Source organism: Theropithecus gelada, chromosome 2 (genome assembly GCF_003255815.1).
Source record: "Theropithecus gelada isolate Dixy chromosome 2, Tgel_1.0, whole genome shotgun sequence".
NCBI lineage: Eukaryota > Metazoa > Chordata > Mammalia > Primates > Cercopithecidae > Theropithecus > Theropithecus gelada.
The window spans coordinates 98,643,639-98,669,611 of record NC_037669.1 but is presented as its reverse complement, the minus strand read 5'-3'; the positions used below and the strand labels follow the sequence as shown (position 1 = coordinate 98,669,611).

At 37.4% G+C, this 25,973-nt stretch overlaps 1 protein-coding gene across 4 annotated transcripts in view; it reads right to left on the bottom strand.

Annotated features, from left to right (window-relative positions):
- Nucleotides 1–25,973, bottom strand: part of ULK4 (unc-51 like kinase 4) — a 696,865-nt gene that overhangs the window by 440,669 nt on the left and 230,223 nt on the right. For all 4 annotated transcript variants that reach the window (XM_025376619.1, XM_025376622.1, XM_025376621.1 and 1 more), the window contains 4 exons: nt 25,825–25,946; nt 25,611–25,667; nt 15,660–15,711; nt 15,462–15,556 (listed from right to left, as the gene is read on the bottom strand). In XM_025376619.1, coding sequence (XP_025232404.1) covers nt 15,462–15,556; nt 15,660–15,711; nt 25,611–25,667; nt 25,825–25,946 — 326 coding nt within the window. The remainder of the gene's footprint in view (nt 1–15,461; nt 15,557–15,659; nt 15,712–25,610; nt 25,668–25,824; nt 25,947–25,973) is intronic.

Below are 25,973 nucleotides of genomic sequence, written 5' to 3'. Positions count from 1 at the left end.
CAAAATTGACCACATAATTGGAAGTAAAGCACTCCTCAGCAAATGTACAAGAACAGAAATTATAACAAACTGTCTCTCAGACCACAGTGCAATCAAACTAGAACTCAGGATTAAGAAACACAATCAAAACTGCTCAACTACATGGAAACTGAATAACCTGCTCCTGAATGACTACTGGGTACACAACGAAATGAAGGCAGAAATAAAGATGTTCTTTGAAACCAATGAGAACAAAGATACAACATACCAGAATCTCTGGGACACATTTAAAGCAGTGTGTAGAGGGAAATTTACAGCACTAAATGCCCACAAGAGAAAGCTGGAAAGATCTAAAATTGACACTCTAACATCACAATTAAAAGAACTAGAGAAGCAAGAGCAAACACAGTCAAAAGCTAGCAGAAGGCAAGAAATAACTAAGATCAGAGCAGAACTGAAGGAGATAGAGACACAAAAAACCCTCCAAAAAATCAATGAATCCAGGAGTTGGTTTTTTGAAAAGATCAACAAAATTGATAGACCGCTAGCAAGACTAATAAAAAAGAGAGAAGAATCAAATAGACGCAATAAAAAATGATAAAGGGGATATCACCACCGACCCCACAGAAATACAAACTACCATCAGAGAATACTATAAACACCTCTACGCAAATAAACTAGAAAATCTAGAAGAAATGGATAATTTCCTGGACACTTACATTCTCCCAAGACTAAACCAAGAAGAAGCTGAATCCCTGAATAGACCAATAGCAGGCTCTGAAATTCAGGCAATAATTAATAGCCTACCAACCAAAAAAGTCCAGGACCAGATGGATTCACAGCTGAATTCTACCAGAGGTACAAGGAGGAGCTGGTACCATTCCTTCTGAAACTATTCCAATCAACAGAAAAAGAGGGAATCCTCCCTAACTCATTTTATGAGGCCAACATCATCCTGATACCAAAGCCTGGCAGAGACACAACAAAAGAAGAGAATTTTAGACCAATATCCCTGATGAACATGAATGCAAAAATCCTCAATAAAACACTGGCAAACCGGATCCAGCAGCACATCAAAAAGCTTATCCACCATGATCAAGTTGGCTTCATCCCTGGGATGCAAGGTTAGTTCAAAATACGCAAATCAATAAACATAATCCAGCATATAAACAGAACCAAAGACAAAAAACACATGATTATCTCAATAGATGCAGAATAGGCCTTTGACAAAATTCAACAGCCCTTCATGCTAAAAATGCTCAATAAACTCGGTATTGATGGAACGTATCTCAAAATCATAAGAGCTATTTATGACAAACCCACAGCCAATATCATACTGAATGGGCAAAAACTGGAAAAAATTCTCTTTGAAAACTGGCACAAGACAGGGATGCCTTCTCTCACCACTACTATTCAACATAGTGTTGGAAGTTCTGGCTAGGGCAATCAGGCAAGAGAAAGAAATCAAGGGTATTCAGTTAGGAAAAGAAGAAGTCAAATTGTCCCTCTTTGCAGATGACATGATTGTATATTTAGAAAACCCCATTGTCTCAGCCCAAAATCTCCTTAAGCTGATAAGAAACTTCAGCAAAGTCTCAAGATACAAAATTAATGTGCAAAAATCACAAGCATTCCTATACACCAATAACAGACAAACAGAGAGCCAAATCATGAATGAACTTCCATTCACAATTGCTTCAAAGAGAATAAAATACCTAGGAATCCAACTTACAAGGGATGTCAAGGACCTCTTCAAGGAGAACTACAAACCACTGCTCAGTGAAATAAAAGAGGACAGAAACAAATGGAAGAACATGCCATGCTCATGGATAGGAAGAATCAATATCGTGAAAATGGCCATACTGCCCAAGGTAATTTATAGATTCAATGCCATCCCCATCAAGCTACCAATGACTTTCTTCACAGAATTGGAAAAAACTGCTTTAAAGTTCATATGGAACCAAAAAAGAGCCCACATCTCCAAGACAATCCTAAGTCAAAAGAACAAAGCTGGAGGCATCACGCTACCTGACTTCAAACTATACTACAAGGCTACAGTAACCAAAACAGCATGGTACTGGTACCAAAACAGAGATATAGACCAATGGAACAGAACAGAGTCCTCAGAAATAATACCACACATCTACAGCCATCTGATCTTTGACAAACCTGACAAAAACAAGAAATGGGGAAAGGATTCCCTATTTAATAAATGGTGCTGGGAAAATTGGCTAGCCATAAGTAGAAAGCTGAAACTGGATCCTTTCCTTACTCCTTATACGAAAATTAATTCAAGATGGATTAGAGACTTAAATGTTAGACCTAATACCATAAAAACCCTAGAAGAAAACCTAGGTAATACCATTCAGGACATAGGCATGGGCAAGGACTTCATGTCTAAAACACCAAAAGCAACGGCAACAAAAGCCAAAATTGACAAATGGGATCTCATTAAACTAAAAAGCTTCTGCACAGCAAAAGAAACTACCATCAGAGTGAACAGGCAACCTACAGAATGGGAGAAAATTTTTGCAATCTACTCATCTGACAAAGCGCTAATATCCAGAACCTACAAAGAACTCAAACAAATTTACAAGAAAAAACAAACAACCCCATCAAAAAGTGGGCAAAGGATATGAACAGACATTTCTCAAAAGAGGACATTCATACAGCCAAGACACATGAAAAAATGCTCATCATCACTGGCCATCAGAGAAATGCAAATCAAAACCACAATGAGATACCATCTCACACCAGTTAGAATGGCAATCATTAAAAAGTCAGGAAACAACAGGTGCTGGAGAGGATGTGGAGAAATAGGAACACTTTTACACTGTTGGTGGGACTGTAAACTAGTTCAACCATTATGGAAAACAGTATGGCGATTCCTCAAGGATCCAGAACGAGAAGTACCATATGACCCAGCCATCCCATTACTGGGTATATAACCAAAGGATTATAAATCATGCTGCTATAAAGATACATGCACACTATTCACAATAGCAAAGACATGGAATCAACCCAAATGTCCACCAGTGACTGACTGGATTAAGAAAATGTGGCACATATACACCATGGAATACTATGCAGCCATAAAAAAGGATGAGTTTGTGTCCTTTGTAGGGACATGGATGCAGGTGGAAACCATCATTCTCAGCAAACTATCACAAGAACAGAAAACCAAACACCGCATGTTCTCACTCATAGGTGGGAACTGAACAATGAGATCACCTGGACTCGGGAAGGGGAACATCACACACCGGGGCCTATCATGGGGAGGGGGGAGGGGGGAGGGATTGCATTGGGAGTTATACCTGACGTAAATGACGAGTTGATGGGTGCTGACGAGTTGATGGGTGCAGCACAGCATCATGGCACAAGTATACATATGTAACAAACCTGCACATTATGCACATGTACAGTAGAACTTAAAGTATAATAAAAATAAATAAATATATAAATAAATTTAACCAAAAAAAAAAAGAAAATGATGTCTTTATGTATACAGATATTTTATTCATTCAATATGCAAAATTATTGTTCCTAAAATAACAGAAAAATTATAAGAAAAATACTGTGTGTGAGCACAATTTCTCTGAAGCATGTTTAACTTACATTTGTACAGCATGAGGACTATAGTTAATAATATTGTATTACATACTGGAAATTTGCTAAGAGGATTGATTACTGGCAATCTTATAAAACACACAAAAGGAAATGTAACTATGTAAGATAATAAGTGTGTTAATTTGCTTGACTGTAGTACTCCCATTACTATGTATATGTATATCAAAACATCATGTTATAGACCTCAAATATATACAATAAAAATTGTCAATTGATATATTTACATTATTATTAACAAGTATAAATTTCATAGTACCTTGTTGGTATTTCTTAAATTGTATTTTTTATTTTAAAATTATTGCTATTGAGGCCAGGTACAGTGGCTCACGCCTGTAATCCCAGCATTTTGGTAGGCCGAGGCAGGTGGATCACCTAAGATTGGGAGTTCAAGACCGGCCTGACCAACATGGAGAAACCCCATTTCTACTAAAAAGACACAATTAGCTGGGCATGGTGGCTCATGCCTCTAATCCCAGCTACTCGGGAGGCTGAGGCAGGAGAATCACTTGAACCCGTGAGGCGGAGGTTGCAGTGAGCCAAGATCATGCCACTGTACTCCAGCCTGGGCAACAAGAGTGAAACTCCGCCCCCAAAAAAAATGAATAAATAAATAAATAAAATAAAATATTGTTACTGAAATAAAAACTCAGACCATAAAAAATAAATAAATAAATAAATAAATAAATAAATCTTCTTTCCAATATTAAATAGCTATAAAAATGTTAAGGAATTCCCACGGTTATGTTAGGTTGGTAACACACTATTGGGAAGACTGTGTCGAAACAGGCATTCTCATACATTGCTGGTGAGACAGAAAAATGGTAAAAGCTGACATAAGGGATTCTGGCAGTATCTAACAAAAGCACAAGTGCATTTACTCTTTGATCCCAAAATCATCCTTCTAGTGATTAAACTGGTAAATCACAATTTACCCCGAAGATATACCTACAACAATAGGAAACTAAATATGAACAAGATTATTTATTGCTTATAATTACAAATATTAAGCAACTACCTAGTGGGCCAAACATTGGTGGAATACTAAACTTGTTTTAATAAAGAGTGAGAAAAATCTCTAAGAACTGATATGGAGTAATTTCTAACACTCATTATTAAAGGAAAAGGCAAAATGCAAAAGAACGTATATAGTATGTTACTTATGGTATAAGAAGGAAAAATAAGAAAACATATACTCTCTTTACAGAAAGAAATATTAAAAGGACAAATCAGAAGACAATGAAGTTGTTTATCCACAAGGGTAAGGAGAGTATGATGGAATGGCAACGGAGTAGAAGGGATATATATTTCAGGGAAGGGAGTGGCACTGCTCTGAATATATCTTTTTCCATAGTTTTGACTTTTTTGGAAGCACATCCATGTTCTACTTATTTTAAAATTAAAAGCAACAAAAGAGGAAGGAGAAAAAGAAAACCTAAAATTGAAAGCGAACAGAGACAAATCAACCGTACTTCAAAAGAATATTATAACCACACCAAAAGTGGGGAAGGGAGCTAATCCAAGTACCTTATGAACACAGTATTGACTATATACTCCCAGTGTTGCTTGGAGATGAGAAGAGGTTGGGAAGGCAAGGAATTCAGCAAACAAATCGTGACCTCATTTGGTTTGTTTTGGTATTGGTTTCAGTGAAGCAATTCCATAACAATTTTAAATGTATTACAGGATTAAGCAAACAAGAAAATGTGCTGATGCTGCTGAAGCCAAAACTTCTACAAAGGGACACACAAATATAGAACGGGCAAAGGCAAGAAAGAACTGTGTAGGAGACTGGATACAAAGATAGCATTGTGAACTCATGATTTCAAATATATATATGTGTACATATAGGCACATGTATGTAAGTACGTATAGCTGTCCCTCAGTATCCACAGGGGACTGGCTCCAGGGAGAGAACAATGTGTCAACACGTAATTGAGTAGGAGCATTGTAGGGGCTGTTATGGAGGGAGGTATAGAAAGCTATGGACCCCAGAGCAGGGAGGGACATACTCTGTTGGGTGGGTAGAGGGGAGTCTCACAGAAATTACTTTTGAACAGGGCTTAGAGAGAAAAGGAGGAGGAGATAGGGCAGACAATCTGACTTGGGGGATGAGAAGTTTAGGTTCACACAAGGAATGCTGAGTATAGTTGGGCCTCAGTATCTGAGACAGATTGGTTCCAGGATCCCTTTCCCTATACCAAAATCCAGGAATCCTTAAGTCCTTTATATAAAATGGCATTAGTATTTGCATATAAACTACACACAACCTCCCATATACCTTCAATCATCTCTAGGTGACTTATAATATCTAATGCAATGTAAGTGCCAGCTAATAGTTGTTATACTCTATTTTTAAAATTTGTATTATTTTTTATTGTTGTATTATCACTTTTCATTTTTTTTCAAATATGTTTTATCTGCTGTTGGTTGAATCCAAGGATGTGGAACCTGTGAATATGGAGGGCCAAACCATCTGTGACTATATGGTATGTATGTGTGTTCATATGCATATGTGTTAGTCTACTCAGGCTGCTATAACAAATGCCTTAGACTGGCTAATTTAATAATAGAAATGTGTTTCTCACAGTTTAGCAGGCTGGGAAGTCCAAGATCATGGTGCCAGCAGGTTCAATGTCTGGTGAGGGCTGCTTCCAAGAGGGCATCCTTTAGCTGTGTCTTCACATGGCAGAAGTAGTACAAAGGCCAAAACAACTCCCTCAAGTTCTTTAAAAGGACACAAATTCCATTCATGAGAGGGGAACCCTCATGATCTAATCATCTTCTGAAGGCCCCACCTCTTAATACTATGACATTGGGGATTAAGTTTCAATATATGAAGTTTGAGGACACATTCAGACCATCACAATGCATATACATGCATATATTTCCTAACTGCTTCTTGGAAGGGCTAGAAGCTAAGATGTCCCAGAAGAGAAGAGCACACTTAGTGCCCCATCTTGGTCTCTAATGCCATTTCCCAGTAAAGAAAACCAGGGCTCCTCAGAGAAATGACTAATTTCATAGCCAGGGAAGAGTAGTAACAAACTGAGGAAAAAGTATTTTGTTGTAACATAAAATAAGGCAGCATTCAAAAAAGAATAGGGTATGTCACAAAGACACTTGAAAGAAGCCAACTTGAAAGGGCTTGCACTAGCCAAATCTGGAAAATATCAGGACCAAAATAATATAGTAATGAAGTCATTGATAAAAATAGGAATCTGTGGTAGACTGAATGAGGCCTCCCCAAAGACGGCCATGTCCTGATTTCCAGAACCTTCAAATTTGTTATTTACATAGCAAAAGGGAACTTGCAGATGAGGTTAAGGACTCTGAGAGGAGACAGTATCTTGGATTATTCAGGCGGGTCCAATATAACAATAAGGGTCCTTAAAGGGTGACAGGATGGTCAGAGTCAGAGAAGATGTAACAATAAACGCAGAGGTTAGAGAGAGATTTGAAGATGCTGCTCTGATGGCTTTGAAGATGGAAGAAGGGGCCACAAGCCTAAGAATCCAGGTGGCCTCGAGAAGCTGGAAAAGTCAAGGAAGCAGACCCTTCCCTTAAGAGTCTCTGGAAGGAACACAGCCATGCTGACACCTTCATTGTAGCCCTAAAATTCATTTCAAGCTTCTGACTCTCCAGAACTGTAAGATAACAAATTTGTGTTGTTTTAAACCAGTAAATTTGTGGTGATTTGTTACAGCAGCAATAGAAAACTAATACAGAATATGAATCCACACCAATAAAAGATAGGTAGAGATGCTTATTCACATCAGTTAACTTTAAATATATATATACACAGTCATGCATGGCATAATGACGCTTTGGTCAGCAACAGAGCACATGTATGATGACGGTCCCATAAGATTATAATGGAGCTGAAAAATTCCTATTGCTTATTGACAACGTCTTGACGATCCTGATCTTGTGTAATCCTAGACTAACAGTGTGTGTTTTTGTCTTCATTTTTAATAAAAAAGTTTAGAAAGGAAAAAAATTTTAATTAAAAATTTCAAAAATAGAAAAAACTTATCAAATATTTTTGTACAACAGAACAATGTGTGTTTTAAAATCAGTGTTATTACAAAAGAGTCAAAAAGTTTTTAGAAGTTTATAAAGTAAAAATGTGATAGTAAGATACAGAGAATTTGATACTAAAGAAAGAAAAATACATTTTTTTTCTACAGGCATGCACCACTATGCCCAGTTAATTGTTTTTTAAATTTTTTGTAGGTATATAGTCTCACTATGTTGCCCAGGTTGGTCTTTGAACTCCTGGCCTCAACTGGTTCGCCTGCCTCAGTCTCCCAAAGTGCTAAGATTACAATGTGAGCCTCTGTGCCCGACCAAAAAATATTTTTTAATAAATTTAGTGTAGCTTAAGTGAACAGTGTTGATAATGTCTGCAGTAGTGTATAGTAATGTCCTAGGCCTTCAGATTCACTCACCACTCACTAATGACTCACCCAAAGCAACTCCAGTCCTGCAAGCTCCATTCACAGTAAGCATCCTATAAAGGTACAACATTTATCTTTATATGGTATTTTCACCACACCTTTTCCTGGTATACTTACCATTTGTTACAATCACCTACAATATTCAGTGCAGTAACATGCTGTACAGGTTTGTAGTCTAGGTGTGTAATGGGCTACACCACTGAGGTTGGTGTAAGTACATTCTATGATGTTTGCACAACAAAAAAAAAAATCACCAAATAAGGCATTTTTCAGACTGCATCTACATCTTTAAGCAAGGCATGACTGTATATACAAGTTGAGCATTCCTAATCCAAAAATCTAAAAACTGAAATGCTCTAAAATTTGAAACATTTTTTTCTCTTTTTTAAAAATGGGGTTATGGCTACATTGCCCAAGCTGGCCTTGAACTCCTAGGCTCAAGTTATTCTCCCACCTCAGCCTCCCAAGTAGCTGCGACTACAGGAGCTCACCACCATGCCCAGCTTGAAACTTTTTGAGCACCAACATGACACTCAGAGGCAATGCTCATTAGAGTATTTCAGATTTTCAGATTAGGGATGTTCAACCAATAAGGATAATGCAAATATTCCAAAAATGCAAATATTTGAAAATCCCCAAAACATCCAAAATCTAAAGCACTTCTGGTCCCAAGTGTTTCAGATAAGGGATAATCAACCTGTATACAGGCTTACCTTTACCAAGTTCTAAACCTTTTTTCATATTTATGTAAATTTTTAATTCACAAATAAGATATATACATAAAGATGTACTTATCCTAAGTATACAGTTCAGATAATTTTCACAACATGAACATACTCATGTAAGTAGCACCTAGATGAAGGAACAGGATATTATGAAGACCCCTTTGTCACCTACCAGTCACCACCCAAGGGTCACCACTATCATGACTTGGAATAGTTTTGTCTATTCTTAATTTTTTTGCAAGTGGAATCATGGTATTTTGTATTTGTTAACTTTAGCACAACATTAAATTTGTAAGATTTATCCATGTCGTTAAGTGTAACTGAAGGTCATTTGTTTTCTCTGTGGAAGAGCATTCCATCATTTGACTATACCATAATGTACTCATCCACAGACTGTTGACGGGAATTTGGATGGTTTCCAGTTTGGAGCTATGAGCATTCTTAGCTCATTTCTATTGAATATATATTTAGAAGTAAAATTGCTGAGTGACAGTATATGCATATGTTCAGCTTTAGTAGCTACTGCCCAACAGTTTTTCAGAGTAGTTGTACCAACGTACACTCTCACTGAGTATAGTGTTTCTGGGTTCCATGTGCTCTACATCACCACCAACACTAAGTATTAACTCAAATAACTGGTTTAAAGCTAGATTATTCATTATTTATTAGCCTCCAGGCTTTCTCTGAAAAATTTACAAAAGGATAGGTTTTTCATTAAAAAGTATTAAGGCTTAGCTTACTTTCTAAAGTTAAAAAGAAATATATTTTAATCAAATTATGTATATTGCAGCCAGAACTTTTTAATAAAGAAGTCATCTTTATTTTCCCTTTGCTATTAATAATATTTTCCAAAACCACCATGAGTAGGGAACAAATTCTCTGTACAAAACAAATCATGTGGCTTTCTCACTGTCCTATAGGCCAGATTGATGATTTCAACTCTGAGGAGCTAAATAGTCTAAAACTCTGGGAAAAATCTGAATTAAGTGCTTGTGCTCAGCAAGAATCAAATGCATTTAGCCACTTCCATACAATATAGTATTGATCAGCAGCCTTGAACATCATGTGTGCTAACATTTCAAACAGCTGTATGTTCCCTGGGGTGTTGGATCTTCATCTTCATGTCTTCTAGTCATGCTCAAAAAGAGGTAATTAGAAAATTTCTCATGAGTTATAGCATTAAAAAATATTTTTATGAAGCCAGTAAGTTGCAATAATACCTCTATCATAATAGATGCTGTAGTTACAATAATTAGTATGCTTGCATTTCATGATTAGAAAATAAACTAATTTCTATTTAAATGCAAAATAGATATTTATAAATACTGGATCTTAACAAATTAGCCATAAAGTTACTGCTCATTAGGCAAAAGAATTAATAAGCAACATCTCAGCAAGTCATATCTTATCTGATGACTTGGAATTCATTGCTATGACAATGACCATGACAAACAGGTTCCTAGTTATGGTGGGTACTGTTACGTGGATTAACATTCTTACAGAAAATAATGAAAACTGCCAGATAAAATATAAAGACCCTAAACTCTAAGCTCTGAAAACAGGGGGAGCTTTCAGACTAGTTTCTGAATGAAAACCTGAGCAGAGAGTTGAGACCATGAGAGCATGGAGCTGACTGCCCAGGAGGCACTTAGCAACAACACAAACACAGGTATCAGTGGGACCCCTGCACTCAGATCCTCCTAGCATACAGAGTTTTATGAGTCACCTTACACAGAAACGGACACCTGCAAAGAGGAAATTATACTCTCAAAGTAAGGAAAAACTAGATTCATTCACCAACCCCTCCACACACATTCACACTCCTGAAAATTGAGGAGGCTGCCCTGAGAAGTTATGATCTCAGACCTACATTGTCAGGCATTTGCACACTGGGTACAAATGATGCTGATCTGAGGTACTGTCCTAACTGGCAGAGCCCTTAGGTGCCTGGCAGAAGGAAACATGTTATGGAGGAAGGAACATCCATACTTGACTTCAGGGAATGCCCTCTAATGGATTTCAGGAACAATGACCAACAAGGATAAACAATACTCAGGCCTCCAAGAAAACAGGAAGATTTGGGCATGAACAAGATATAACAGACACCACAGACAAAAGATAACGTTCATAGTCTTCTGATATGAAAGACTGAATAACAAACATGAATAAATAAGTCACTAGAAAATACAGGGAACAGGAAATTATAAAAAGCAATACAGATTTGGAAAAAAAAAAAAAAGACAAGCAGAATTTCTAGCAATGATAGACTTCTACAAAAGAAAAATAACCAAAATTAGAAACTCAACTGCTATATGTGGCAGCAGAAGGGGCATAGTAGAAGACAGGAAAAAAAAAAGAAACAAAATTATTCAGAATATTAACTCTAAAAAAGAAAAAGCTGGAATACACAAAAAGTAAGAATTAGAAAGTACAGTGAGAAAGTTTAATGAGTATGTGATCTGAATTGCTGAAGGAGATAGAATGAGAGAGAGAATAAGCAGAGATAATGGCAGAAAGTTTTCCAGACTGATGAAAAAGGAAATCCACAGATTCAAGAAGCACAGAGAATCCTCAAAAGAATAAGTAAAAAAAGAAATTTATATTTAGTTACATCATAGTGAATTTACAGAAAACCAAATCTACACTACCTCCCCCAAAAACGTTTTAGAAGGGCCGAAGGAACAAAAAGAGAGATTTGCTTCCGAGGAAAAACTTGAGATTAATCACCAACCTATCAATAGCAACAATTCAGAACGTAAGATAATGAAATAATATCTGTGCAGTGCTGAAAAATAATACCAAAAACAACTACCGGCCGGGCGCGGTGGCTCAAGCCTGTAATCCCAGCACTTTGGGAGGCCGAGACGGGCGGATCACGAGGGCAGGAGATCGAGACCATCCTGGCTAACATGGTGAAACCCCGTCTCTACTAAAAAATACAAAAAACTAGCTGGGCGCGGTGGCGGGCGCCTGTAGTCCCAGCTACTCGGGAGGCTGAGGCAGGAGAATGGCGTGAACCCGGGAGGCGGAGCTTGCAGTGAGCAGAGATCCGGCCACTGCACTCCAGCCTGGGCGGCAGAGCGAGACTCCGTCTCAAAAAAAAAAACAAAAAACAACTACCAAACTGAAATTTAATACTCAGCAAAATATCACTCAAGGAAGAAAGACTTTATCAAATAGTTTGCCACCAGCACACGTAAGCTAAAGGAAACTATAAAGGATGTACTTCAGTCAGAAATAAGTGAAGACAGGAGTGAAAACTAAGAAGAAAAGAAGCATAAAAAAGCAGTAAATACATGAATAAAGGTAAATGAACATTAACCATATTAAAGTAGTGATGATAAAGTCTGGTGGATATTTAAAAGAGAGAAACAAAACAAGACAGACTTGAAAATCCCAGACAACAATAATATATATATCATGAGGGGACTAAGTGGAGTTAAGTAGGCTAAGGTCTGTATATTACTAATAGAAAAGAAAGTTTATTTTTAAGTTTAGCTTTTAATACATTAATATGTATGATGTAAATTTTAGAGTAACCAGTAAAAGAATAGGAGGAGAATATATAAATACCAACCTTATATAGGGAAAAAACAAAATGAAAAATAAAATGTCAATAAAACAAGAGAAGTAGGTAAGAAGAAAACAATGTATGACAAACTTTGAAAGAATATAGTAGAATGAATCCAAACACACCAACAATTACAGTGTGTAAATGGAGTACATGCTGTAGTTAGAAGTAAATAATTGGCCAAATTAATTTTTTAATTTTTTAAATATTTATTTATTTCTTTTGAGACCCAGTCTCGCTCTGTCGCCCAGGCTGGAGTGCAGTGGCATGATCTCAGCTCATTGCAACCTCCGCCTCCCAGATTCAAGCGATCCTCCTGCCTCAGTCTGCAGACTAGCTGGGATTACAGGTACATGCCACCACATCCAGCCAATTTTTGCATTTTTAGTAGAGACGGGGTTTCGCTACGTTGGCCAGGCTGGTCTTGAACTCCCAACCTCATGTGATCTGCCTGCCTCGGCCTCCCAAAGTGCTGGGATTACAGGCATGAGTCACCACGCCTGGCCTGGACAAATTAATTTAAAAATATTATATGATGTTTATATTGCATAGCTCTAAAACATAAAAATAGATGTTTGAAGGAAAAGAACGAAAAAATATATAGAAGGCAAATATTAATGAAAAGAAAGTTTGCATGATTATGTTAGAATGGGACAAAGAGTAAGGCAAAAAACATTCCTACATATAAAGAGGGCCACTTCACAACGATACAAGGCTGACTTCATAAGATGACATAAGTTGAAATTTGCATACACCTAATAACATGGCCTCAAAATACATAAAACAAAAATTGTCAGAACTACCAGAAGAAATAAATTCATAATAGTTATAGGAGATTTATACACATCTCTTTCAGTAATTTATAGAAAAAGCAGGCCAAAATTAGTAAGTTTTTTCTTTTTTTTTTTGAGACAGAGTCTCGCTTTGTCACCAGCCTGGAGTGCAATGGCACAATCTCGGCTCACTGCAACCTCCGCCTCCCAGGTTCAAGCGATTCTCCTGCCTCAGCCTCCCAAGTAGCTGGGACTACAGGCATGCAGCACCATGCCCAGCTAATTTTTGTATTTTTAGTAGAGATGTGGTTTCACCATGTTGGCCAGGATGGTCTTGACTTCCTGACCTCAAGTGATCTGCCCGCCTCAGCCTCCCAAAATACTGGGATTATAGGCATAAGCCACCATGCCCAGCCAAGGATAAGATCTGAATAACTAATAAAATTACTTGATGATCATATATTGAATACTGTACAGAACAGCTGCAAAATATGTATTTTTTTCAAACATACAGAGTATCTATAAAAAATAACCTCATAATGGGCTATAAACCAAGACTTGATGAATTTCAACATATTAAAGTCACCCAGACTACATTCTCTAACTTCAAAGCAGTTAAACTAGAAATCAGTATACAAAGATAAATATAATGTATCCATATGACATTTAAATACATATATATTAATAACCCATGAGTCAATAAAGAAGAATATAAAATATTTTAACTAAAAGATTAAAATTATATATACCAAAACTTGTGGGATGATGCTAAAGCAGTAATTAAATATAATCTGAAATGCATAAATTAGAAAAGAAATATGAAAAATTAACAAGCTAAATATTTACCCCAAAAAGTTAGAAAAAGAATACAAAATAGATCCAAAGAAAAAGGAAATAAGAATAATTACAACAATCAAAGAACAAAGAAACAGAAGCAATTAGCAAAATGAAACAATGACATTCTAAACCATGTTTTATAAATTCAAATTTCTAAATCTGTCTATAATAAAAACCCAAAGTAGAACTGAGCTAATTCCAAGATGTTAGAAGCCACAGAATACAGTATTTAAGTGAAGGATTTAATGCGCACACACACACACAACAAGTTAACTGTGTTTGAAGGGTGCGGACAGAGGGTGGAGAAATATGTGAGGAAACAAACTGAAGAATTCAGTTCTACAGTGGCATCTATGTGACCATGAAGGTGTCAAAATTAACTTTTTCTTTACTTCATAATATCTTTTTTAAGTACAGTTTTTATTTCTAAATTCATTACTTTTATTCATCGTCATTACAACTCATGACTGACTACTCATGACTGACTACTATCACAATTCACAACTCATGACTGACTACTATCTAAAATTTTGCCTACAGGGTTAGTTGTTGGAAATGTGAAAAATATTTTCACATCAAACTCTTTGCTGGGTTATGCTTCGGATGCCCACATAATCTGTTATCTAAAAGCAGTCACTATTGCTTGGGTCAAATGCTAAATGGGACAGAACACTGGAAACAGGCATGAGCTGGGGTGTAAGAAACACAGCCTCCCTATACCAAATCACCAGTGCTTCAGTGAGAGGGGCAGGGGTAGGAGACGGGAAAGTTAAGGAGGGAAGGATGGAACCATGTGCCTGTTCCACAGCAGCTTCTAGGGAAAGCCACTGACGGGCAAAACCTGATACTGCTCCTTGTACCATAAGCTAGTTGTCTTCTTAACTGGCTCCTCTCCTGGGGGCCTTTCTGCAGAAAGAAAGGGAGGGAGGATTTCCTCCTCCTAAAGTCAACATGCAGCTCACCTAAGGATCCTTCAAAGGCACAGTTTCTCAAATAGGAACAATTTTGCCACCCAGAGGACATATGTCAATGTGTAGAGACAATTTTTGTTGTCATAACTGAAGGGAGATGGAGTAGGGCTACCAGCACCTCCTGAGTAGAGGCCAGGGTTTCTTTCTGCTAAACATCCCAGAATGCACAGGACAGCAACATAACAAAGAATTGTCCCTCCCAAAATGCCTTTAGTGCCAAGGTTGAGAAACCTTGCTCTGAAGGTTTGTACTACCAGTTAAAACAAATAATCAGGCAAGAAGAAAGTAAGCTGAGGGATAGCTGTGGACCAAAAAGGAAAGAGAATAATAAAGAAAAATGCCAAGAAAGTCAACAAAGGGAAGGGATTTCCTATGTTCATCCTGCCAAGGTAGGGGGGTTCTGAATGGTTATTTCATGTGAGGAACACATATGAGCCAAGCACTGTAAACGAGGTCTCTTTATATACAGAATTACCAAGTAAATTTAAAAGGAGCTTTTTTTAAAAGCTGTCAGAACTGACCGTGCAGCGATAGTCTTTCAGTAAAATAGGATACTGTATTATTGCTTCAAAAGCTGACAACGTGATCTTGATAAATTCTTCTGATGCTGTCAGTCCTAGAAATACAATTAATTATTATAGGTGTTTACTTACATGTTCTAAATCACAGTATCAAAGTACCTCAAACAAAGACATAAAAATGTTCCATGGTCTACTCACCTATGGCTCCATCTATGTTCGTTTCTCCTGAGTCTATAGATTTAATATGACTCTGAAAAAAATAAAATTTTTAATAGTTTCAAAGTAACTCTGAAATAAAATATAGGTAGTTTACATTTTGCCCAAAACTGTATCTATTGTTCTTAATAACTCAGACAGTATTAAATACTCTACACATATTATAAATACTATTATAGTTATAAAAGTATATACATAAATTATAAACTATAATCTTTGTGTGTGTGTGTGTGTGAGACAGCGTTTTGCTCTTGTTGCCCAGGCTGGAGAGCAATGGTGCAATCTCGGCTCACCGAAACCTCTGCCTTCCGGGTTCAAGCAATTCTCCCGCCTCAGCCTCCCGAGTAGCTGGGATTAGAGGCATGAGCCACCACACCTGGCTAATTTTGTATTTTTAGTAGAGACGGGGTTTCTCCAAGTTGGTCACGCTGGTCTCAAACTCCCGACCTCAGGTGATCCACCTGCCTCGGCCTCCCAAAGAATCATTTTTAAATATACAAATCACTATCAACGAGATTTAATGTTGGAATAAAGTCAATGTTAATATAAGCACTTGCAAAAGTGAGAATAATACAACTGATAAATAACTATGTCCATTAATACGCCACAATTACTTGCTTGCCATATCAGAAGTGAGTTAGAATGGCACCTAACCAGGGAAAACAGTCATCTCAAAGGAAGGTCAATCAAGCCTTAGCTACCCTGAGTACAAACTTTGTCAAGACAGCAGTTTCGCTCTCAAGGCCTGTCTTCAAATTTCACCCCTGTTTTGAGTTCCTCCTAGATACTTCTTATTCCAACCCCCTTATCTGTGCTCCCATGCACCATGCTAGTGCCTCCTTTGCAGGATGACTCTCATTGCTGTTTGAGAGGAAGGCCTTAGTAGCTCGGCTGTGAGCTCTCTGAGGCCTCAGTTCCCTGGATGAATGAGCTTCCCAGTCTCTGGCTGAATGCTCTGGACAGAAAAGGTACTCCATGACAATGAAACAATCACTGCCATGCTAGGCAGAGCACCCATGTTACTGACTGCAAGAACACTGCAACAGAGTTCTTGCCCCTAGGAAACAAAATAATACGTACATATTATTTTATATGTGGTAACGAATAGCAAATAAAATATAAGATGACCTTGAAACTAAAAAGCAACTAAGTATAAACAATTAGCCCACAGTAGAAATTGGTCTACTATGCTCAAGTGGTATGTGTCAAAAATATCTAATATAGGCCAGGTGCAGTGGCTCACGCCTGTAATCCCAGCACTTTGGGAGGCCAAGGCAGGCAGATTACTTGAGGTCAGGAGATTGAGACCAGCCTGGCCAATATGGTGAAACCCCATCTCAATTAAAAATACAAAAATTAGCCGGGCATGGTGGCACATGCTTGTAATCCCAGCTACTTGGGAGGTTGAGGCAGTAGAATTGCTTGAGCCTGGGAGGCGGAGGTTGCAGTGAGCCGAGATCATGCCACCGCACTCCAGCCGGGCCAACAGAGCAAGACTCTGTCTCCCCCCCCCAAAAAAAAAAAAGAAATCTAATATAATAGAATCTATGTAACATATACAAAAGAACATAGGTATACATTTTGCATTACAAAGAAAACCCTTAAACCCACTACTCAAGTTAAGAACTAAGACATTCCCAATTGGTTGCATAAACTCCCCATCCCATCTGCCTACCTAACTTCCAGAGGTAACCACTATCATGTATTTATCATTTTCTTGGATTTCTTAAAATAGTTTTAACACATATACACGTGTCCCTAAATAGTATATTGCTTATTTTTGAGTCTTACTGAAATTATACCAAACTATATATAGTTCATACAAACAGGATAGTAGCCATTAAAATGTTAGAAAATGTAAGACCTGAAACTGCAAAACAACTAGAGAGAAATAAAGGGGTAAACCTCCATGACATTGATCTGGGCAATAATTTTTTTAGATCGAATCCAAAAACACAAGCAACAAAAGCAAAAACAGACAAATAGGATTACATCAACATAAAAAGCTTCTGCACAGTCAGGGAAACAACAGAGTGAAGAGACAACTTATGGAATGGGAAAAAATATTTGTAAACCACGTATCTATAAGGGGTGAATATCCAAAATACATAAGGAACTCAACTCAACAGTAAGAAAACAGATAACCCAATGTTTTCAAATGGTCAGGCCAGATGAAGTAGCTAAGACCTGTAACCCCAGCACTGTGAGAGGCCAAGGCAGGAGGATAATCTGAGGCCAGGAGTTTGAGACCAGCTTGGGCAACATAACAAGACTGTCTCTACAGAAAAATTAAAAAGTAGCCAGGCATGGTGGCATGAACCTGTAGCCTTAGCTACTCAGAGGCTGAGGTGGAGGATCACTTGAGCCCAGGAGATCAAGGATGCAGTGGGCTATGATGGTATCCCTGCACTCCAGCCTGGGTGACAAGGCAAGACCTTGTCTCAAAAAAAAAAAAAAAAAAAAAGTCAAAGGATTGAATAAACATTACTCAAAGGAAAATATACAAATGATCAATAGGTACCTGGAAAAAATGATCAATATCACTAACCAGGGAAAGGAAAATTAAAACTATAATGAGATATCACTTCACATCTATAAGAATGGCTATTATCAAAAAGATAAAAGATAACAAGGATTGGTGAGGATGTATAGGAAAGGGAACTCTTGCACACTGTTGATGGGAATATAAACTAGTACAGCCATTATGAAAAATATTACGAAGATTCTTCAAAAAATTTAAAAATATAAGTACCACATGATTAAAAAATCCAACTACTGAAATAAATACATACATACATATACATATATACATATATTTCCAAAGGAAATAAAATCAGTATGTTGAAGAAATATCTGCACTCCCATGTTCACTGCAGCTTTCTTCACAATAGCCAAGATACAGAATCAACTCAACTGTCCATCAACAGATGAATGGATTTTTTAAATGTGGCAAATATACATAATGGAATTTTTTTAGAAAGGAAATCCTGTCATTTGCAGCAACATGGATAAACCTAGAGGACATTATGTTAAGTGAAATGAGCCAGGCACAGAAAGACAAACATCATGTGGTCTCACTTACAGGTGGGAATTTAAAAAGTTGAACTCAGAAGTAGAGAAGAGGTGGTAGTTACCAGGGACTGGGGGTAGGGGAAAGACATTGGTCAAAGGATACAAAATTTTGATTATATAGAAGGAATAAGGTATCGAGATCTAATGTACATGGTGAGTACCGTTAATAAAAATGTAGTCTTAAAAATTGGTAATAGTAGATTTCAGGTTTTCTCACCACAAAAACAAATATGTGAGGTAATAGATATGTTTATTAGCTCAATTTAGCCATTTTACAATGTATACATATTTCAAAACAATCTGCTGTACACAATAAATGTATACAATTCTTATTCATCAATTTAAAATTAAATTTTAAAATGTTTTTAAAAAGAATGTTTTAAAGTTATGGGAAAATACTTAAATGCAACTTAAGTTTTCTAAAGGATTTAGAATACGAATCTATGGATACAGAAGGTCTCAACCATATGTATTTGTATGTGTCACATATATGTTATAGATACATAAATAATTGTTTCTACAATACAAATGCATCTATATGATGGAAAACCTAAGAAAACAACAATATGTTAACGATGGTTGTCTCCTAGTGTAGAGTTAGATAATTTTATTTTCTTCAAATTTCACTACACTTGTCCACATTTTCTTTAATAAGCATGAATTATAATTTAAATAAATAAGCATAAATTACCTTTAAAATAAGAAAAACACCTTAAAGACATTTATTGTCTAGGTTACAAAGAAATCAGAAAGCCTAAAAAATGCAAACCCTTTAAAAGGTGAAAAGAGAGGGTATCTTCAATTCTTTTTTTGGTCTACAAATAAACAAAATGGACTTTAAATTGGAGTTTTGTTTTGTTTTGTTTTTTGTTTTTTTGGAGACAGAGTCTTGCTCTGTCACTAGGCTGGAGTGCAGTGGCGTGATCTCGGCTCACTGCAACCCCTGCCTCCCAGGTTCAAGCGATTCATCTGCCTCAGCCTTCCGAGAAGCTGGGACTATAGGCACGTGCCACCACACCCAGCTAACTTTTGTATTTTTAGTAGAGATGGGGTTTCACTCACTTTTGTATTTTTAGTAGAGATGGGTTTTCACCATGTTGGCCAGGATGGTCTCAATCTCATGACTGAGCCCGCCCTGGCCTCCCAAAGTGCTAGGATTACAGGCGTGAGCCACCATGCCCAGCCGAGTTAATTTTTAAAAGCAGCAATGTATGCTTTTCATGATAATTTTGTTAAAATCATTTCACATAATTCCAAAATGGGCACATAACTTTTATTGAATAAAATACAAATTTGATGTTGAATAAAAAACTCACAGAAAGAGACCTTTTGACTTAAACAAAACTATGTAAATATCTATGGATTACTAAGTAAAGAAAGAAGACACAGAGCAGAGTATGTAACAAGAATCCCTTCTGCGCAATTCTCTTAAAAATATACACATAATACACAAATGCTAGTGATGTGAACAATAATTTTTGAGGAAGAGATCACAGGAAAGGACAAGCATTGTTTCCTTTGGGAACCTGGGAAGGCATGCTTCACTGCCTTTTCTGCCTTTCTCTTCCCTTACGACTTTCTAACCACTCGCAGGTACTGGCTTTTTCTTGTGTGTGTGTGTGTGTGTGTGTGTGTGTATATATGTGTGTATATATATATGAATGTGTATATATATATGAATATATATGAATGTATATATAAATAAAGCTTGTCTAAATGCTGAAATTGTTTATTAAGTAATTATTTAATATGAAGAATTATGGGCTTCTTTTAACTTATTTCCTACCTTATACTTCCCCTATTTAATTTTTTTAAAATTCCTACTAAATATTTCATTCATTTACCAATTTCAATATCCTTTGATATATTTCTTCCTTCTCATTCTCAGTGTAATAGGGAGTAACGAGGTGAGAGTGAGAACGGAGTAGAAGGCATTGGAGATTCAAAGAGAAGGGAAGACATAAATAGTCATCAGCTGATGTGAATTTTAAGAGAGACCTGTTATTTGCACTATTTCCCCTCTACCTGCTCCCCCCAGCCATATTTAGCCACTCAAAGCAGGGTTAGGGTAGGTAGAAACTTAAATTTAACTAGCACTAAGATTTGCCAGAGAGCCGGACATGGTGGCTCACACCTGTAATCCCAGCACTTTGGGAGGTCGAGGCAGGCAGATCACTTGAGGTCAGGAGCTCAAGACCAGCCTGGCCAACAGGGTGAAACCCCATCTCTACAAAAAATACAAAAATCAGCCATGAGTGGTGGCGCACGCCTGTAATCCCAGCTACTTGGGAGGCTGAGGATTGAGAATTGCTGGAACCCACGAAACAGAGGTTGCAGTCAGCCAAGATCACTCCACTGCACCAGCCTGGGAGACAGAGGTAGACTCTGTCTCAAAAAAAAAAAAAAAAAAAAAAGATTGTGACTACTGCTGGACCAGGCACTCTAGGTGGAATAAAGAGAAAGTGAAAAAGCAGAGCCCTGGCAGGGCAGGATGGTGAGCGGAAAGCAGGTAGGAACAATTAAGTCTCAAAGAAGCTGAAGGGCTGTGGGAGTTGGGGAGGAGAGGAAATGAGCTGAAAATCAGGGGCGGTGGACCAACAAGGGGATGCTGACAGTAAGGTCAAGTGTTTGACCATGGGAGCAGGCAGCTGATGGGAAGACAGACAAGCTCTTGAGGAGAGAAGCAGCCAAGGAGCCGCAAGGCTGAGGCACTGGAAGGATCCTCCAGAGGGATATCAAATTCCCCACCAATAATGCAGGAGCGGCAAGGAGAGGCTCATGGTGAGCCAAGTGCTAAAGGAACGCTGAGGAATGAGAGCCAATGACCCAGAAATCTGCAGATGACCACAACACAGGGGGTGACACAATATCTTCTCATGGCGCAAACTTCAAAAGATGGGAGTGTCAGCAAGGGCGCAAAAAAGACCACCCATCCTGAGCTAGGTCCGCTGGCTAGAGGGTGTGGAGCAGTGTGTGCCAGTGCTCTCAGTATCATTCAGTGATCCCCAACAGGGGCTGCAGAAAAGCTCCTACAGCAAACTGGGATACAAATTCATGATATGTTAAAAGAAAAAAGACGAGAATATCTAGGTGGCAACAAATAAGTAAATATATACTATCATATTTTCAAAAATACAAGAGTGCACTCGCTCTGGCTTTTCTGCAGCTGAAGCCAATATCCATCAATAAATCAGCATTCCTTTACATAAAAATCTACAGAGGGCAGTAAGTATAATCTTTCAGTTATTTTTTGCAGAAAATTATAACCACCACAAGCCATCATACTTTTATAAACTAATGAGGCCAGAACTTAAACACAACAAAGTCTGCTTCCTCTGCTCATTAATCAAATGCATTTTCAAAAGGACATAAGAAATACAGTGAATGTTAGGTTAATACACATCATTAGCTCTTGAAAATATTTCCTTAATCTACTACTTCCTGTTTCCCAGCCCAATTCAATGGAGGCCCAAAAGAAGCATGGTATTCACCACAGAACTTCCCCAGAGACTAGACTGCTGAAACCTGGAGAGGGAGCTGAGTAAGACGACAGGCTGCTTCTGCCAATAAGAAGTGAAAATAGCAATTATCAGCTGGGTAGTTCTCTTTTTCCAGGAGTCTTTCAAAGCTTGATAATAGTTTAAAATTACTCTGCTGAATTGTTTCCAAATGCTAGTCTCTTTAAAATGTAAGACGACCAAAACTTCATTTTCCATGGGGGAAAAAATGTACAAAAAAGTAATTCTTGTATTTATGCCTCCATATATAAGAAGTATCCTGAATTTTTGTACCAAAAAAAAAAAAAAAAGTCTGTAGGTCAAATATGCAAACCATGCCCTAGTGTCATTATAATACTGAAGTCAATGAGAAGCACAGTTCCAATACCCCCTTCTCCAGTCTGCTCCTTAAGAATCCCTCTAATGCATAGAGATCACACCAACCCTGGCTGCTATCTCCACACCCACCCCAAGGCAGGTCAGCAGCTCGTGAAGAGCTGCCTCAGGGGAAGCCAAAAGTTCTTGGCGTGCTGCCACTGGATACAGCTTCTAAAAGTGGACTAAGCTTGAATACCCCAATTAAGTCATATCTTTAAAATATAAAAGGACAATATCCCTGCCATAAGACAATAGCTACTCCATGAGATACATTTTGAGAAATACTGAAAATAATATTTATCTCCAGATGTACCAGTAAGTCTTTCAAAACACAATGCCAGGAGAGGTGGCTCATGCCTATAATCCCAGCACTTTGGGAGGCCAAGGTGGGTGGATCACTTGAGTCCAGGAGTTCAACACCAGCTCAGGCAAGATGGTGAAACCTCATCTCTTCAAAAAATTTTTTAAAATTAACCAGGCATGGTGGCACACACCTGTAGTTCCAGCTACATCTGAGGCTGAGGAGGGAGGATTGCTTGAGCCTGGGAGGCAGAGGTTGCAGTGAGCCTGATTGTGCCACTGCACTCAGCCTGAGACAGAGAAAGACCCTGTCTCAAAAAAAGAAAAAAAGTGAAAAAAAAAAAAAAAAAAAAATTCCACAATGCTAAGTATGTAAATATGAATGGACTACTTCCCTATGTCACCAGAACCAAATAAGCACTATGCTCTGGACAATTTCACATAATCGTTCTGTGGACTGGGCTGCAGAACGTTCATAACTGTGCATCCCCACCACTATCACGAAAAAAAAAATAAAATAAAAATTAAAAAGCCCTCTCAAATAGTTTAGAAAGGCTTTGCCTAAAAAAAATTTAAAAATTATTTTAAAGTAGAAAACTCAAAGGGTTTTAATATGCTAATTTGCAATGTAAATTTCTAAGGGTCTGTAGAAGAATGTTGGATGAGTAGACTAGACCTTATAGCATCAGTAAGGCACTGTAACTCGAGTAACATTTTTGCTATCTTCTGGAAAAATTATGAATTAATTCACAGAAGCAACATTCAATTCTCAACAGTTCACAATAACGTGCACAAGAACTATATGGATAACTAAAACCAGGTCCTGAATTGTAGTCAGTAATTCTCTCCCTTTACTAGTATTTCATCAGTACCATCAACACTGAGTATACAAAAGGTGACCACACAGTTAAGGCCAACCAACGAACACAATAAGAAAAATAATTCAAGAATTCTGGGACTGGCCATGATTCAAACTAGGAAAATAGACTGAAGAGAGGCAAAAGACTTTCATTTTACTTCCCTAAACTTCCTCTAATTGGGTGAGACTATCAAGAAAAAACTGCTAAAATTTTTTAATATCTTCATGATCTCTAAACCAGCCAAGTTATTTTCCATTTCCTAAAAGTGCCTGTATTGAAAAGACTCAACAGAATACCCATAGAAAAGTCTTTATGGACACACTCAGTGTGGCCTCCTCCCTTGTCTCGGAACACAGAATTACAAGGAGCAGATGAGTTCTCCCCAGTATACATAGACTTTCTGAAAGTCCATAAAGACTTTTCTGTTGGAAAATCTTGGTAGTTCCTTAAAAACCTAAAGCATACTCAGTTAATGTAGGCAGAAGAAAATACTACACATGAAAAAAAAAGAGAGAGGGAGAAAGAATACAAGACAACTATACCTATCCCAAACAAACACTGTGCCAAAATAATCCAAGGTGGGTTACCATGACAAAATTACTAATTTCAGGCATCAATGTGCCAGTGCAATGGAATTGTAAATGAAAAAATCATAGTCATGCTAAAATGATGCCTATGTTACACTTAAAAACAGGTAAAAAGATGGTGGTAAATAAAAATTCTCATAATTTGCAAATTCATAAATGTGGTAACAAAATTATAGACTTTCTGGAATTCAAGATTCAAAGTACTCAAATGATAAAAATTTGAAATTGAGCTCAAAAGGACCTTTACTGCATTGTTTCCTAAAAATCAGCAACCGCCACTCAACATTTATATTTACAAACATCATACTTCACCCTATAATGAACTTTCTAGAAAACCATATTCTCACTTGTGCGTGGCACTCTTTTTTAAAATAAAATTCCAAACTAACAATAAAATTGAGATGCTGACCTCATTTTAACTAGTTACCTCTATGGCATTTTGAAAATCTCTGTTCAGCTTATTATTAATATCAAAGTCAGACTGGAAAAGCTCTGTGACAAATGTTTTAGCTTTCCCTCTGTATGACTACTCATTTTATCAACCATATATACTGTAACTACTACTGGCAAGGGAAAAAGATAACATAATTCACGAGCTAAACAAAAAGACAATTTTTGTGAGCAAAAACAGAAGTGAACGATAATACAATGATTTTTCATTTCTACTTGTATCCTCAAAATTAAAGAAAAAGCTAAACTGAGCTTAACATAGAGAAATACCATCATAAGAAGAGACACTGTAGGGGCTGGGGCAGAAGAATCGCTTGAACCCAGGAGGCGGAGGTTCCAGTGAGCCAAGATCGCACCACTGCACTCCAGCCTGGGCAACAGAGTGAGACTCTGTCTCAAAAAAAAAAAAAAAGAGAGACACTGCACATGATTGGACAATATAAGCTTAAGTAGAGAGTAATGATAATATATTCCCAGCATTCCATTTTCACCAGTTTTATTATATTTTTTTCATGACGTTTTATACCAAAATCTATAAAAGTGTTTCTGTGGGCATATTTACCCTATTTGGGCTGTCTCTGAACAAACTACATTATCAGGAGAGAATGTGTTTTCTCCAAATGTCAAATTTTATTACAGTCAACAGATAAAAATATTAAAAGGTCACTTCCCTAGAGACAAATAAATACCAATAGGATTTTTAAATTACCTCATTCTGACACCAAATTCCACAAACAGTAGAGGCAGCCACAATTTTATTAGAAATAAGGAAAATTTAGTGTTACTCACAAGAATAGTTCCGTAGCTGAAAAGAAACTCTTCTGTCACAACTTGAGGTCGAAATACCTGTGCGATGAGAGTTGCTACAGATCAAATTCTGGAAGCTATGTATAATTGTAGCTCAATTTAAAAAAAGAAAATGTTTTGAGTTGAGGATTCTCAGCTCCAGTTTACAAAGAAAACAGGCACATTTATATCCTTTTCCTCCTCAATACGATAGTACCTGTGAAGTTACGAGGTGAAGCACTATAGGCATCAGGGGGAGACACATCTTCAGCTGTTTCACTTGAACTGTTGATGGGTGTTTACGTCCAGAAACATTAGCCAAGGCGTTAAGAATGTCACCTGCGAAGCACAGCACGGAGCACATGT